General features: G+C 40.2%; 1 protein-coding gene across 1 annotated transcript; it reads left to right on the top strand.

Moving 5' to 3' along the window:
* The first annotated feature begins 585 nt into the window (after positions 1–585).
* On the top strand, positions 586–17,488 carry HEXB (hexosaminidase subunit beta). The gene is made up of 14 exons (XM_002187302.7): positions 586–959; positions 1,053–1,210; positions 4,495–4,560; positions 5,307–5,353; positions 5,553–5,663; positions 8,207–8,308; positions 9,816–9,945; positions 10,602–10,782; positions 11,247–11,333; positions 11,893–11,965; positions 12,625–12,799; positions 13,604–13,694; positions 13,910–14,014; positions 17,301–17,488. Exons 1-14 carry the CDS (start codon positions 667–669, stop codon positions 17,362–17,364), a joined length of 1,683 nt encoding a protein of 560 aa, XP_002187338.4. The 5' UTR covers positions 586–666; the 3' UTR covers positions 17,365–17,488.
* Positions 17,489–17,553: the final 65 nt, after the last annotated feature.

Below are 17,553 nucleotides of genomic sequence, written 5' to 3'. Positions count from 1 at the left end.
AGTCATGGAATATGCTGAGCTGGAAGGGACCCATCAGGGTCATTGAAGTCCAACTCACAGCTCTGAACAGGAAAGTCCCAGGAATCACACCATGTGCCTGACAGCATTGTTCAAATGCCTCTTGAAATCTGTCAGGCTGGTTCTATGACCACCTCCCTGGGGAGTCTGTTCCACTGCTCAGCCACCCTCTGTGTGAAGAACCTTTTCCAGATAATAACGTGAACTTCCCGTAACTCTGCTGCATACTGTTACCTCACATCCTGTCACTAGTAACCCGAGTGAAAAGATAAGGACCTGCTCCTCTTCCCCCTCACGAGGATGTTGAAAACCACAATGAAGTCTCCCCTCAGTCTCCTCCAGGCTGAACCGACCAAGTGACCTCAGCCGGTCTTAATACATCTTCTCATCCAGACCCTTCACCATCCTCGTGGCTCTCCTCTGGACGCTAATAATTAATGTTTTTTTTTTACGTGAGAGGACCCCTCAGAGGAGCACGAAGGACGCAATCACTCCCCGCGGAGCGTCAAAGCTCCCCTCAGGAGGGGCCGCCGGGCGGGCGGTGCCGTGGGCGGGCACCGAGGCTCCCAGCCCGCCCCACCAAGCCCGCCGGAGGCGGAGCCGGGCTGCCCCGCGGGCGAACGGGCGGGCTGAGGCGGCTGCCCCACTATGGGCAGAGCCATGGGGCTGGCTGGGCTGCTCCTGGGGCTCGTCGCGGTCCCCGCCGTGCTGGTGAGCACCAGCCTCCGCCACGGCGCGCCCCGGGCCGAGGCCGAGCCGGAGCCGTCCGGCTGGGAGCTGGCGGCGGACGCCCTCCCTGAGGACTCGCTGTGGCCGCTGCCGCAGCGGGTCCGCACGTCCCCTCGCCAGCTGCAGCTGGCGCCCAGCCGCTTCCAGCTGGTGCACGGCGCCGGCTCCTCGGCGGGGCCGGGCTGCGGGCTGCTGCAGGACGCCTTCCGCAGGTGAGCGGCGGCGGGCCCGGGGTGCTGCAGCGGCGGCCCGGAGACGGGAGCAGCCGCCTCAGGGCCCCGCCGGCGCCTCTGCTTCCCCGGCAGGTACTATGAGTACATGTTCGGACACTCTCGGCGGCGGACGTGGGGCCGCGGGCCGCTGGCTGCCCGAGCGGAGCCCGAGCTGCTGCAGCTGCAGGTAGTGATCGAGGCGGGAGACCCTGGCTGTGACGGGCACCCGCGGCTCACCTCCAGCGAGGCCTGTGAGTACCGCCCGGCCGCCCCTCCTCCCCGGCTCTGAGCGCCGCTACGCGCTCCTCTTCCCATCACGTGTAGAAGTCAGCAGGGGTTTGCGTGGCTTTTTTAGGGAACTGGAAAGCAAGGGCTCTCGGAGGCTCACAAAAACATTTCACAGCAGTGGCGACCAGGAGATAATTCTTGCTCTGGATACTCTGGGAAATCTCAGCCACAGTGAATCATGAAGCTCGTCACGTGTTGCTTGTGATTTTTGCAGTTCAGCTATCACACAGATCGCTCACCTGCTACTGTGTTTTCTAGCAGATAGCATTAGGAATCGGAGATACCACAGTGTGCAGTAGCCAGTTATCTTTGGTGAGATCTGTGCATAGTCAGGAGGTGATCCCTTTCAGTACAGGGTATTGAGCGAAGGCTGTCAGTGCTTACCATTTCCTAAGAAATTACTGCATTTAAATTGAAGCTACTTACACTGAGATATGTACATGGTATTTCCTGCTTTTCCAAGAAAACCAGAAAGTGTTCTTTGAACTATAAATCCTATAGTCCTATAAATCTACTTCCTTTCTGTCTGTAAATACAAGAAAGGATTTAAAAACATGATGTTTATATTGGGCTTATTTTTCTATGTGTCTTTAGTTCTGTGACTAAAGTCCAGAGTGGAGAAATACTCTAAATATTAAAGTACTAATTGCCAGAAAATTTCCTTAACAGAAATAAGACTGAGCAATAATACTGCTTTTTGCCTGGGCAGGCTAACACAAAAATCAACATATTAAGTTAATCTAGACATGTTTTGAGATAATCTTCTGTTATTTGGTATCGAGGATACAGATTCTTAGAAGAAAGATCCTTTTAATCTCAAGTCATACATCTGCAGCAGGATTAATTCCACCTGACTTGTGACAGAATGTACTGACATTTAATTTACTCAATCCTTTCTGGGGTGTATAGCCAAAGAGTTTGGTTTTTATATGCAAGCTTATAATACATTTCAGTGCAAATTAAATATAGCAGCAAAATTGCTAATGCTCTTGACGTTGTTCTGCCAGTCAGGTTATAGTGCTGCTTTATTATTATTTGAACTTTGAGCTTGTTTGTGAACTTAAGATTTTAATCAAAGCTGGTTCTTGTCTTATGTCATGGAATCTGTCAGATCATGTGATTTTTAGGTTGCATTTCTTTAGAGCAGGCAGTTTTTTCCTTCTGCATTAAGAAATAAATTTTCTGTTACAAATAACATGTTTTCTTCATGTAGTAAGTTGAGCATTCCAGGCTTCAGCAAGTTTTAATTTTTCTGTTTTTTAATGGGCTATCTTATTAAGGGCTGTTACTGGTGACTTGCTGGTTTGGGTGGTCTGGCTTGTTAATAAAGATAGTATGGACCAGTCAGTGACTCTCCTGTGGCAAGAGTATTGGATATGTAATAAAAATACAGGTTGTCTGCCCTCCTGCTTGCTGAGTTCTTAACTATTTTTATAAAATATTTCAAGTAGCTTATTATAAAATTTTCCAGGTTCATTTAAGGTATGATACCTGTTCAGAAAAAACCAAAACCCAACCAAACCTGCTGTGTTGGAAATAAATCCTTGACAATTTGTCACATTTTCCCTTCAGTTTACCTGCGGAGATTGCAGTAGTCTTTTAAATTTTCTTTCTTACTCCAAACACCCAGTATGTGTAATCAGTTCTTAGATTAACATGAGTGCTTGAGGTACTTTCTTCACGTCACTAAATAGCTTTTCTCTGGTAGTTTAGATAAATGTTTGAACTGTGTAAATTGTAGCCAACCATTCTTTCATGCTGACACAGATCACATAAGTCTTTGTACAGTAATTCAACCTTTTGATTTTCTTCTCTGCTGTTTCAGATGTGCATTATTGCTTTGATGTTTGAATAATATAAATCTATAAATATAGTATATTTTTAGGCATATATATGTATGTGATTTAAAAAATACTTAAAATATATTTGTTTCTTCTCTAAAAATTACTGAATCACCTTAAATTCAAAACCAAAATTATTTTAGCTTTTCTTTTTCACTAGTACTTTGTACTGTACTTCAGTACTCAATTTAGGGGAGGATTGTTATGGATTCCTTCAGGTACCATTCTTCATTTTACCTATTTCCTCTTACTGCCTCCATACTGGTGCTCAGGTCAAGAGCGTGACCTGGCATCCTGTAGGTGCATAAGGAGCAGCATCACCAGCTGGGCAAGGGAGGGGATTGTTCTGCTCTGCTCTGCACTGGGGTGGCCTCACCTCAAGTGCTGGGGGCAGTTCTGGGTGCCACAGTTAAAGTGAGATATAAAACTATTATAGAGTGTCCGAAGTAGGGCCGTGAGGATGGTGAGGGACTTGAGAGGAACCCATATGAGGAGCAGCTGGGGTCACTTATTCTGTTCAGCCCGGAGGTGACTGAGGGGAGCCCTCACTGTGGTCTTCAGCATCCTCACAAAGGGAAGCTGAGGGGCAGGTCCTGATCTCTTCACTCTCATGACCAGTGACAGGACTTGAGGTAACAGCACCAAGCTGAGTCAGGGGAGGTTTAGGTTGGATATCAGGGAAAAGGTTCTTCACCTAGGCTGTGGCTGAGCACTGGAACAGGCTTCCCAGGGAAATGATCACAGCAGCAGCCTGACAGAGTTCAAGAGGCATTTGAACAATGCTTTCAGGCACACGGTGTGATTCTTGGGGGTGTCCTGTGCATGGCAAGAAGTTGGACTTGATGATCCTGATGCATCCCTTCCAACTCAGCATATTCTGTGATTCTGTATTTTGATTAGTAATTTTTTTTTGTAGTAAGACCTTAATAGTAAGCACCTGACCATATTATATGACAACTTATATCTCTAAAATATATGTACCCATAAACTATATAAAAAGAAGGTAAAAGAAGAAGTAAATTTTTCCTAATCATGAAAAGTTTGGCTTAGCCACCCAACATTTATCACATATGTCTTAAATGCAAAAAATATACTGTGTTATGTTTTAAGTCAATTGGGGTAAGCCTTGCTGGAATTTTGGCTCATGTACAATATTTTAGCATTACACTTATGAAATATCTTACTTTTATCTTCTTTTTGATGAGCTGCTGACTCTGAACAGTAGTTTGCTTTTTGGAGGAAAACACACATGAAAAATAATTGCATGCTATCACCATTAAAAGCAGGATTGGTTGGAATTTAATACACAAAGGGAGATGTGGCACTTGAATCTTTTTAATCTTTTTAGCATTGTCCTTGCAATTCATCCTTTTTTTGATGAGTAAGCATTTTTTTCTTTTCTTTAGATCATTTAACTGTAACTGAGCCTGTGGCTATACTAAAAGCTTCTGAGGTATGGGGTGCTTTAAGAGGTAAGCTGGTGCTTTTCACATTAATCTATTTGTTTAGGGCTTCACGGCAAGCCAAGAACAAGCTGACCACTGAGACTTGCCCTCTCTCAATACTTTGTTGGAAGTAAACTTAGGCAAGAAGGATAGTCAGATGTGTAGCGTTAGACCCTTGGTCCAGATGCTCAGCATCTCAGATCCAGTGGCACACAGTGAGTACATGCTTGCTCTGCCTGAAAAAAGCCGGTCCAAGCAAAAAGCTTTCTAACCTATAGTGTGAACAGATTATTTTCTGACTACACCTATGAAGTGTACGTACTGAACACATCACAAGGAGTAATAATCATGACATTTCAGCCTGCTGTTCTTTCTGGAATGTTAAGTCTATACAGATTTTTCTGTTGATGCTGAATTAGAAACTTCACCAGTTCCAGAAATTACAGGAATAGATGTACAACAAGACCAGAGATTCCCACCTTACTCTCAGTAGCTTTCTTACTGTTTGGGGATTAATCTGCTACAGCTGAATGTTAGTACAAGTATTCAGTATCTGTGCATAATAGAGAATTTGAATGGCTCTCTCCAGAATTTTTTAAATGGTGGTGCTTGAGCAATTAAGGGAACTGTGCTAAAGAGAAAGAAACTCAGCTACAAAGCATTCTTTCTAGCTACATGAATGCCTGTAAATAGTGTTGGTGCTGTTTGTAACTAAAATTTTAAGGTCAAGCACCAGGGTGTAGTTGTGATCCCTTTCTTGGATATTTTTCCAGGTTTGGAGACCTTCAGCCAGTTGGTTCATGAAGATGACTATGGAAGTGTAAGTATGGCTATTAACTAAATCCACTGTCCTGGTAACTGGGTGTTTTTCTAGCAGAGCAGATCTACCAGTTTTATTCAGCAATATTTCAGTTTGTTACCTAATTTCCAAGAATCATTTTCTGAAAAAGTATTTCCTGTTTGAAATTATGAATATGAAATGAAAATAAAATTCTAATTTTTAAATTTTGTTCTCATAGTTTCTTGTCAATGAATCTGAAATCAATGACTTCCCAAGATTTGCTCATAGAGGAGTCTTATTAGATACTTCAAGGCATTATTTACCTTTGAAATCTATTCTTACAAACCTGGTAAGTAGGCAGTTTTATATCAATAATAATGAAGTCTTTTTGTTGTATTTTGGCCCCTGAAGTAGGTAGCAACTGGAGATGGTATGAAAGAAGAATCCATCTCCTCTTTAAAAGGACAGAGTGAACTTTGCTAAGCAAAGGTCTGAACACAGACTGGAGAGGAATCAAGTGGGCAGACACAATGATTATTGAATCTCTAAAGGGAACTGGTGTTTGTGGTACCTCAGATTCTCTGTATTTTCTGATACCTAAACCAGCTTATGCATTACTTCTTGGAAGCGTGTTTTGAGACATCTGACTGTCATCAAGCAATACAAGGGATACCTTGCATATTCTAGTTTCAGTGCCAGTGATTTCAGGAGAACTCCAGTCTTTTGGAGCAGACTTTGGAAGTCCAGCAGCAGGCTTAGGTAGTCCTTCCTTAGGCTGCTAAGTGCAAACCAGTAATTAAGTATTACAGAGCAAGGGAGAAAATTCAAAATGTTCATGGGAAGCTACTGAATAATAAGCCCAGACTAGCCAATAAAATCAAACAAAATTTCCTCCAAAAAGCTTAAGCAAGCACGTTAAGAATGAATGTGCTCCAGCCCTGATGGAAAGGTGATGTATTTGGATAAGCTTAGCAGCCAAAGCTGGGGATTTTACTGTTTAGCACTCCCTTTTTTTTTTTTTTTTTTTTTTTTTTTTTTGTAGTTGTTGTTGAAGGTCTTGTAGGAGGGATTATTTTGTTGGTTGAAGTGGAGGAACAGGCAGTTTCCCATCTTGTCTCTGTCTTGCTTCGCCAAGATGAAATAATACTCAAAATTTCCCCTTTATGTTGCAGAACTTTGAAAACTAGGCATAGGACAGGCAGAAAGAGTGCAGATAAAAACAGTTTTTAATTTCTGAGGTCATCCTTGAACTATGCTCAAAACTTGTCCTTTAGGTATTTACCACTTGATTTCACATTCAAGGTCAATGCCTGTTCAGCACGTAATGCTTGTGTAGTGTTACATTTGTTACAGAGAGTGCTTCAAAGTCTCAAATATTTGTGTCAATATTTTTTGTCTTGTCTGCAAGAGATGTCCAAAGAGACTTGCGTTTCTAACTGTGTGTTTCTGTAGCTGCTGCTATTTTGCTTTTTTTCCTTAAATTACATGTCTGTCTCTGACACATTATCAGAGCTACATTTCATGATGTTTGCTGGTTTAATAACAAGTATGCTTTTCTTCTTACTTCTGTGCCTGCTTGAATCCAGACTAATAAAGAGCATCAGTAATCTCTCTTCTCCAGTGTTTGGTGATTAGATACTTAGGGCAGCAGTTCAAGTACATTTCTTGTTTGTGTTCAACTACTTCCATGTATTTGCAGGAAGAGAATTGTTCTTGAGGAAGGAGTAGGCGAATTGGGTGTAGAAGGATAGTATTGGTTAGAAATACATGAAAACATGGCAACTAAAACTTCTGCCGTGTAATGAAATAGATGAAATAAGTCTGGGGAATGGACAAGATATAAACCTTCCTTTGTATTTGGTGGGAGTTCCTGAAGAGATTTTATCACCTCTTTAAATACACCTAGGCAAAAAAATAATGGGAGGAATGGGTGGGGAAAACAATTGTCTTGTGGCAGGAGATGGGGAGCAGCTGTGTTGCAGTCAGTTGTGAATGATGTAAACACTTACTTGGTCTGCTCACAGCACACCTTCTAGTGATTAACAAGCCAGCATAACTCAAGGTATGTGTGTAACTGTCCAACTGGAGTCAAAATTCTAAAATAAGCGTGTTAACGTTGATCTTGATCATCTTCAAGATGACCTTTCAAAAAAAGGGAAGTACTGACACTGTTATGAATGAAAACATAAAAGAAACACTCTTTCACAGGGAAACGCTTAGTTTATTTTGCATGCATTTGAAATTGATTCTGCAGAAGTCACTATTGAGAAGGGATGTATTATGTAGTAGGAAACTCTCATGCTGCTCTGTTTTCAAGTCCAGGGTATTTAGTTATAAAAGTATAAGCTTTTCTGTAAGCTGAAATAGTTGATGGTGCATAGAGAATTACCCACAGAACCATCCACCATGTGTTGGAAGGGACCCAGAAGGATCATCAAGTCCAATTTTTAAACAAATGTTCCATATTAGGGTCAAACTTCTGCCCTTGGTGTTAGTAGCACTGTGCTGTAAGCACCTGAACTTAGGGTACATGTTCTGAAGTGGAAGAAATCATAAGTGTTCATAGCAGTTCATACTACACAGGCTAGTAGAATGGGGGTCAAATGAAGAATTTGTTGACAGCAGTGGTGAAAATAGATTGCAGAGGGGTGGAGCAGTAGAGGTATGTGCTTCTAGGATTTAGTGAAACATAGAATGTCTTTTTGGTTTGTTGGTGGGGGGATTGGTGGTTTGGGTTGATTTTTTTGAGTGGTTTGCTTTGCTTGAGGTTTTCTTCTTTTTTAGTTGTTGCTCTAGGCATCTGGGATATGCTGGGACAAGGCCACTTTTTTTGCATACATTTTCTATGAGATTGAAATGTTTAACTAGACTCTGTTGCATTATTTGTTACAGGATGCCATGGCTTTTAATAAGTTCAATGTTCTCCACTGGCATATAGTAGATGATCAGTCCTTCCCTTACCAGAGCGTTTATTTCCCTGAATTAAGTGATAAGGTGAGTGGACATCATTGGAGCAGGGTAGATGGGGCAGAATTCTGGCACATATTTAATGAAAATAACATGCAGAGTTAACCAGTGCTTGAGTACATCTGCTTTGGCTGATTGTGAAACAGTACGATGAGACCAGTAACGAGCAAGTCCATATTCAGGATCCTGCCTGAGTTTCTATGTGGACCATTTTTAAGTCTTCTTTTGGATACTCAGTAAATGACCACCTTTACTCTTTCACGCAAATTTTCTGGATTATCCTCAGTGTTTGCAGGCCTTCGAACACTAATGGTATGCAAATAAGTAGTGAACACTGCTTGGATTTCTGTTGATGGGTTTCTTTAACTGGTTGACTTCTGCCACTCAAACAAATCTAAGAGAGTTTTCTGCCAGCTTGTAGCACCACTGCAATAGTAATATTATCCTTGCAAAACACACCATGTCTGTAAGAGATCCAAAAGTGCAAGGTTGTTTCCTGAAGTAAATACAGTGGAATGTGTCTATTTCTAGATGCAATAGTAGACTTTGTTACATTAGTGAGAGCCACGATGAGGTTCTTGCTCAGTCACGGTACAGTAGGAGCCAAATCAAATGTAGTTAAGAATAGTTAAGTAGACTAATCTTAAGTACAAGATTTGTGATTCTGTTTTAAAATGCTTGCTAGAATCTGACCCTCATGAAAATTATGTTGGCAGTGCTAGAGCAGATGCTATGAAGAATTTTATAATTCAAAAACTGTAGGTGTTGCATAGTGCAGTCAGATTATTTTTTGTGGTAAAAGAAAACTACTAGAGTTCTGTCGTATATCCCACTGACAGCTTGTTGTTTGTCTCAACAAGCTTCTCTTTGAAAGGCTTCTTGTCTACTATTTCATTTTTAGAGTAACTCTGCTGTGGCAACCATTTTCAGATAAGCAGAAGCTTAAGGTGCTTTTTATCATGAATAGCATCTTTGGCAAGCATCTGTTTCACCAAACTGTAGTAATCTGGGTCATTGTCATATTTGTTGGCTGTGTGGGAGTGGAATTACACTCAAATTTCATGTCACAAAAGAAACACATCCTGATGCTAAATTAGTCACACTCAAAACCAAGAAGCAGAGATGCTGGAAGTTCTTTCTGACTTGGCAGAATTTTTCCATTAGTCTTGTATGTTATGTAGTGAGTGCCCTATGTTTCAGAGCTAATGGGCAAAAATAACTTGCCTCTGTACAGAATTGAAAACCATATCTTTCAAAATTCTACAGGAAGAGAAACTAGCTTTTCTGTGTTTTTCAGTAACTGCAAGCTAAGGAAAGAAGGAAGGTTTCCTTAAGGTGATCTGTCTCAGTGTTGCAAGTTTATTGTTTTGGTGGGCTTTCTTTTTCCTCTCCAAAAGTCAAAAGTTATGTCTGTGCAATTGATAAACCACAGCCAATTTGTAAAACTGCTCTCCAGTCTAAGTTAAAACACTTCCGTCCAGATTTTGTGATCTGCTGGTATAGTGTGTTGTCTCTAAATGTGGATATTTTACAGGGGGCATACTCCTCTAATCTCATCTACACTCCTACTGATGTCCGTCTGGTGATTGAGTATGCCCGGTTAAGAGGCATCAGAGTTATCCCGGAGTTTGATACGCCAGGACACACGCAGTCTTGGGGAAAAGGTATGCACAAAAAAGTATAAATTGTTAAGAAATTGTGGTAAGTAGTAGCAAACAAATTAATTTTTTAAGAAGTGACCAATAAAGTGCTTTGTAAGGCCCTTGATAAGAGGTAAGGAAGAGGCATTAAGTGATGTCATGACCTTTACAGGTTACAGGAAATAAAATTAATGTTCATTTGACATGTTCTATACTAGATGTGTGTGCAAGGTTACAGATACATTCTGCTTTAGACATCATTCTACCTTGAGCTATGTACTTCACACTGACTTAGGTGTTAAAAACCCAGAGCAATCGAAATAGAAAAGAAGCCTCTGAAGCATACTCATTAGGTTTGGCTTTCTTCTCACTGGCTTCCTTTTGATATTCATTAAAGCTTTTTCTTTTGTTCAAGTAGTTATCCAAATGCTGTTTTCCAGGTATTGTGACATGTTACCTATATTAGTGTATGTTAAATAGATCTGAAAGTCAGTCCTGATTGCCAGTTAGAGGGTTCTTCAACCTTTTCAAGTTGTCTTATTTCATCCTGCCTCTATTTGATTATATTTAAAATAGGTCATGAATACTTACTTTTTTAATATGGCTAACTGCTTCTTCCTGCTAGCAAAGTTAGCATAGCAACATGAAACTGAGCATCATCTATTAATTGTTTTTATTAGGTCAAAAAGATCTTCTCACTCCTTGTTACAATAGAGGACAGCCAACTGGGTCCTTTGGACCTGTAAATCCTGTTTGGAATACAACTTACAACTTCATGACTAAGTTCTTTAAGGAGATCAGCAGTGTATTTCCAGATGAATTCATTCATTTGGGAGGAGATGAAGTGGACTTCAGTTGTTGGTATGGTGACAATTCAAGGAAGAACAAATACCTAGTGTCTCCTAAACCTGTCCGTCTGTATCAGTTATGGAACTCAGTTGCATAAGACAGTTTTCACTGCATAACTAAAACTCCAGTCTTATCTCTGTAACAATTTACAGGCAGATCATTTGTGATCCTCAAAAACCAACTGCTGTGCAGAATTTTGCTTTGACTTGTACTTTCATAAATATTCAGGTATTCTAAAGGATTTCTTTATAAAAATTACCCTGGCAGGACAGAGGACTAGTATGTTAGAAAAGTACTAGATAAGAAAATTAACATTTAAATGGTTGTGTTAAAGTAGATGTTTACATTGAGTTCTGCCCATCAGAAAATCTGGTAACAGCAAGGATTACCAAACAGATTCACGTGTGTTTGTATTAGAAGTACAGCACAACAAAAATAATCTTTTTTTTAAACTTGTTTTCTTGTTATTATTTAAGGAAATCTAACCCTGAGGTGAAAGAGTTCATGAAGAAGCAAGGTTTTGGCATTGACTATGCTAAACTGGAATCTTACTATGTTCAGAAGTATGTTGATTTTTTAAATTCTTGCTCAGTTTTTCACAGCCATTATTTCAGGGTGGCATTGACATGCAGATATGGAAGCTAACATAGTATCTACATTATGTTGAAAAATTGCCACATATTTGGAACTATCTACTTTATTTTAAAATACCAGGTCTGAAGTTCATGGCTTTAAAATGTTGGACACAACATGGATATATATATATAAGCTAGTTTTACACATACTGTGAATGTATTGGGTATCTTAAACTAGGTATCTTCAGTAGTGTCAGCACAAGGGTGGGGAGGGTTTTTGCAGACATTTCTTTCTCTCCTTAAATAACACGGACTTAGTCACCCTGTATGAATTGCTGGTTTGTGTTAATGCACGTGCCCATTGTTCTGCATGGTAGAACATGCTCTGCAAGCATGGTTCCGAAACCAGAACAACCTGCTTTTTCTTGGTCCCCTATGCAGTGGTGGGAAAGGTCTGATATGCCTTGGGGTAGAAAATGTTGCTACTTTGAATGTTTGTACTTATCTCGTTGAAGTTCACAAACCTGATCTTATTTCTAAATTCTAGCATTTTGGACATTGTTTCCTCCTACAACAAAGGCCAAATGGTCTGGCAAGAAGTGTTTGATCACAAGGCACAAGTAAGATGGGAAAATTAGTAAAGTACTCTTGCATAACACCACAATATTGTGTGAGGCTTCCAGAGCAGACTATTAAGTAAATGTGGCTTTGTCTCTTAAAGAGTTAAAGTCTGCTGACATGAGCAAGTCTCTCCAGCTGTGGGTAATTTCAATCCCTTGAAATTACCATTTGTTGAATATGTAATAGGTGAAACAGGAACACCAGCATTGAAGTGCTTTTTAAAAGTGAGCACAGTTAATATTATAGCTTTAAAACATCAGAGTAAAGGGTGGAGAAGTTTCTATGCAGGTTTTTGCTGGGTTTTTTTTTGTCTCATGTAACTGTGTGTCTAGTCTAGTAACACCAAATGCTCAGCATTTAAGAGCTAGTCAGATACGTGATGCAATGTAGGAATCCTCTTAAAGCATTAACTGTCCATAGTATAACCTAGGCTTCACTCTGAGTGTTTAAAACCAGAAAAAAAGCTAATCAGCTTTAGACTGGAGTGGGGGGAGGGATGACAAAAGGTAGTTTCCAAGATGTTCCTCTTCAAAACAAAATAGAGAGTTTGGAAATTTATGATTTTTTTTCCTTGATAACAGCAATTAGGATTGCCATTAGTAGTTTTGGGTTAAGTTGGTTATTTTGTTTATTTTATCTTTTGTCTTTTCCTCTTTAGCTGAAACCGGACACTGTAGTTCAGGTATGGATGGCAAATAACTACACTCCTGAACTGAGCAGGGTCACAGGAGCTGGGTTCACTGCTGTCCTGTCAGCACCGTGGTACTTAGACTACATTAGTTATGGGCAAGACTGGAAGAAATACTACAGTGTTGAACCACTTAACTTCCCTGGTTTGTTGCCTTTTTTATATGCATGTTCTGTGCATGAAACTCCTTGGTTTATAGTACAGTGTAAATGGAAAGACTAGTGCTGTTTAGAGTGGCCATTCCATCACTGTGATTATAGTATCATCCAAGGAATTATGGTCAGCTAGAACTTCTGAAAAACTCTTTAAAAAAAGAACTTTGCACTTCTCACCGGGAAAGGTATTACACTTCCTCAAGTATCTGATACTGGCGTTTGCGTAAGATAGAATGCTGGACTAAGTGGGCAGATGCTTTAGGAGTAGAATTGTGCAAAATTGCTGTTCATAGCAGATACTTAATTTATGTTACCAAGCTTCTTGATTGTTAAACTAGTCTAGAAAAATACATGTTCTCTCCCTGTATCTAAAGTTGATACAAACATCTCATGCTTTCCATAGGGCTTTTCATTGTGTGCGAGGGAGCATTCTCAGAGCTCATTAAGGAGAATACCTGACTAAGTAATTTTTTCAAGGAATGTTCTGTATGTGATAGAATGAACAGTTTCCATCAGGTTTTAAATCTCTGAGGAGATTAAAAAAAAAAAAAGCTGAGGAATCTCTTCAGAGCATAAAAGGTAAAATCCTTTCTGACAGAGCAGAGAAATAGTTTCTCTGGGCAAATGGCTTGGTGGTTCTCTCATTCTGTAACAAGACTACCAAAATGTAAGTTAATGCTCTGGATAGCTCAGGTATTTTATATGAAAATAACTGAACATCAGTGCTGTCTAATTGTTGATATATGCCCATCTTCTGGACAGAGAAGAATGCTGATTTTCTGGTTTGAATTCAGGATCTGAAGAACAGAAGAAACTTTTAATAGGTGGAGAAGCTTGCCTGTGGGGGGAATTTGTGGATGCAACTAACCTGACACCAAGATTATGGTATGGATTGCTTTATCATTAGAGTTTAAAAAGCCAGCTATAAGAAGCATTAATTAATCCCACAGGACTGTATGCTAGTGCTAACAGTGCTTTGTGAACTGCTTTGAACCTAAGCAGCAATGAAAAGTAATGCTTCTGGGTATTGAAGTATTATACTAGACCTGGTATTAAAAAAAAGATCCATTCTTGGTTATAGACCACATATACCTTTACAGGCCTCGAGCAAGTGCTGTTGGGGAAAGACTCTGGAGCAGCAGCAATGTGACCAACTTGCAGGATGCCTACAAAAGGCTAACTAGTCATCGATGCCGCATGCTCCGGTAAGATTTAGTCCTACAATGTATCTTGGTTCTCAGGTTTTATAACCAATGGAATAAAGGTACAGGCATAAACTGCTGGCCTGGAGATGAAGAGAAGAGAGCTAGCAGTTCAACCTGACTGTAAATGCAATCCCATTTGGTTTTGTATCCACAGAAGAGGAAGACAGGTACATTAAGACAGGAGCTCTGGACAGTTTTGCAACCAAAATTTTCAGAACTCATTTTTTTCAATGAAATAACTAGGACTCTTCTGTGTTTCTCTTTCCTGTAAAGGAAAAATGAGCACCATGATTGACTTATTTCAGACAAAAATTATATTAAAGGGTATGTGAGAAGAGTACACTAACAGAACGAAGAGCAGACTTCTACAAGAAAAAAGGCAGTATTATTTATTTATTGTGAATAACAAATACCTGCAGAAGGTAATCAGCTGGAGCTGTTTGCATGAGAGTTGAGCTTGGACAAGCTATTCTTTCAGGTATTGCCTTACTTTAGGGGCTGAAAGCGGTGGATAAGCATTCCATGACAAATTTTAATTCATTTATGTACTGACTTTGTTTACAGTAGTCAGAACACATTCTTCTCCCAGTTCTTTCCTAAAAAGTACCTGGACAAGTTACTGGGTTTTTATTGCTAATGTTGTTTTTGTACATCACAGTTGCAGATAAGAGTGATTTCTAGGTTTTAAGTCCAAGTTTGACTCCACTTTTGAAGTATACAGTCAGAGAACTGAATAGTTGAATTGCAGCAAGCATGAAACATACCATTTTATTTCTCTGCAGAAGTTTATGACAACTCATTAAAAATCTCCACTCTGTGTGGTAGTAGTTCGAGGTAGATACAAATCATTTCTTTAAAGAAAATGATAGAACAGCAGTTATAGTAAGCACTTGAAACTCAAGCTTTCTGCTCATGTTCATGAAGATGTCTTAGCATAATTATCTGTTGGAATCACAGAATGACTAGGTTGGAAGAGTCCTTAAAGATTAAGTCCAACCCAGCCCTAACAACTCAACTAAACCATGGCACCGAGTGCCATACCCATTCTTTCCTTAAATACATCCAGGGATGGTGATTACACCACCTCTCTGGGCAGGCCATTCCAGTACTTTATAATTCTTTCTGTAAAATACTTCTTCCTAATATCCAACCTATATTTCCATTGACGCAGCTTGAAACTGTGTCCTCTGGTTCTGTCAGTTATTGCCGAGAGAAGGAGACCAACCCCCACCTGCCTACAACCACCTTTAAGGGAGTTGTAGAGTGATAAGGTCACATCTGAGTCTCCTTTCCTCCAGGCTGAACACCCCCAGGTCCCTCAGTCATTCCTCACAGGGCTTGTGTTCCAAGCCCCCCACCAGCCTTGTTGCCCTTCTCTGAACGTGCTTAAGCATCTCAATGTCCTTCCCAAACTGAGGGGCCCATAACTGCTGGACACAGTACTTTAGTTTAGAGTATATAGTATCTGTTTACCTTGCTGTCACTCTTTAATCAAGAATGACTGAAGGACTTGAAAGTTTTGACTTGGCTGGGTTATTTCAAACTGGCTTAAAATAATCACGTTAGGAAAATAGCTGTATGTAAGTTGTGCTATCTCCCTCAGTCATGAGAAAAATAGATACGTTAAGAGAGAGTTGACAAATACATGTTAAAAACAATATTAAAGGGAATTCAAAATGTATGTTGCATTACTTAGCAGGTTGGTGCACCTCATAGTGGGGCTCAGGAGAACACTGCTACAACTGAGCAGTTACAAGTACAGTGGCTGTACCACTAGGATTAGGGTTTTACAGTGAACTAAGCTATGCTGTTCCTGGACCTGGTTGACTCCACTGCTGCATCTGCATCTTCTTCCTTAGCACTGGTACTTTATTGCTGTAAAGGGAGCTGGTCCACAAGGCAGCAGCTGCTCTTGTAATGCTGGCATGAGAGATGCAGAATGCAGGGTCAGACTAAGGACTACTCCCTGTACTTGTTGCGCATATTTAGCAACAGAAAGTAGTCTTAAGTAGTTCTTGCTGATTTAGGGTGAACGATTCCTTTTAAAAAGTAACTACCTTAATAAAAAGATATGTTGTCCTGAAAACGACTCTTTTTATACAAGCCTTGACACTAGAGAAACCATTCCCTTTCCATTGATGAAAAAAAATTCCATGGAGCTGCAGTTGCTGTGTTTCCTGTATATGGGGCTTCTTCAGAGAGCTGACTTAGTATCAGGCTGCTGTAGTCTTAGCTTGTGCGTAAGGACTATGTTCCTACTAATGTTTTTATTCATGACATATGCACAGCCTGTGGCAGTTGTAGGAGGGACTTTTCCAAGAGAACAAAGAGCTCTGGCATTCTCTGCAGCTGGTTACCAGGGAGCAAGGGGAATGGGTCCGTAGCATATTGTAACAGCTAGCTCCTGGAAGAACAGTAACTCTGCCTATTGACGATTGAGGCCACTGCTCTTGAAAGAGTACTGTGAATGCAGTAGGTACTATGCAGATCCAAACTCAGCTGCTTCTAGGATACAGCAACCCAGACTGCAGAAAAGTGGTGATGAGAGGAAGGAAACAATAAAATGGGCATATATTCCAAAGACCTAGACACCAAGCCTTGTCTTTACTAAGAGTATGTCTTGCTTAGGGTCAGCAGTCGTTAAACTGAGCTATTATTCGTTTTTTTCCACTGCACCACTAAACATTAGTAGCATTAGTAGCTATATCTTAAACATTTGAGAAATAGAATATTGTTTGCAACTATTTTAATTCTGAAACATGTTTTTTATACTATCTCATGGCACCATCATAACCCATAGGGGTTGGTTTGTTTCTAATGCCACATGAGAACAGAATAATTTATGATAGCGTAAGCTGAAAGAAACTGACTCCTCCCCCCAAAATAACTGAAATTATGAAATTAGAGCTGCATAGGAAGGAAACATTGAGGTTGGGAGAGGGAAGAATGTGTGAATATTAGTTGATTCATACTTGTCTCTCTTAGGACATTTTTTCAATAAAAGCAATAGATTTTGTGACATCAAAGGAACTAGCCCCTGAATTTAAACCTTTCAACATGTCTGCTAATAGCTTGGTGCCTCTGATTATAACAGAGGTTCAAACCAAAAGTACAATCAAAAGTAGAATAGGGCCCTTTTTCACTCCCTAAATAGGCCATATGTTGTTTCTTGGGAGTAGTTTTGTTTATATAGTTATTAAAATATATTGCCAGTATCTCTCTTCCTGCCTACACAAGCAGCCAGTTATTTGATTATAGTCATACCCATTCCGCTTTATTTTAACAGCCGTGGCATAGCAGCTGAACCAGTGTTTGTTGGATACTGTGCCCATGAAGCAAGGGGGCCATAACTACTGAGAAGACTTCTTGTCAACAGCCTGAAGTGCCTCGGGGATATGAATATGTATGTGTGGTTTCGTATCTGAATCAAGACTTAAAATTTTCACTTTTAAAATAAAATTATTTGACAGCCTTGTTGGAGTAAAAATTATCATTTTCAACCTTTCAAAAGTAGGGATTCTTCACTGTGAAATCATGAA

This window comes from Taeniopygia guttata, chromosome Z (assembly GCF_048771995.1).
Source record: "Taeniopygia guttata chromosome Z, bTaeGut7.mat, whole genome shotgun sequence".
Taxonomy (NCBI): domain Eukaryota; kingdom Metazoa; phylum Chordata; class Aves; order Passeriformes; family Estrildidae; genus Taeniopygia; species Taeniopygia guttata.
This window is presented reverse-complemented; position numbering and strand designations above follow the sequence as displayed.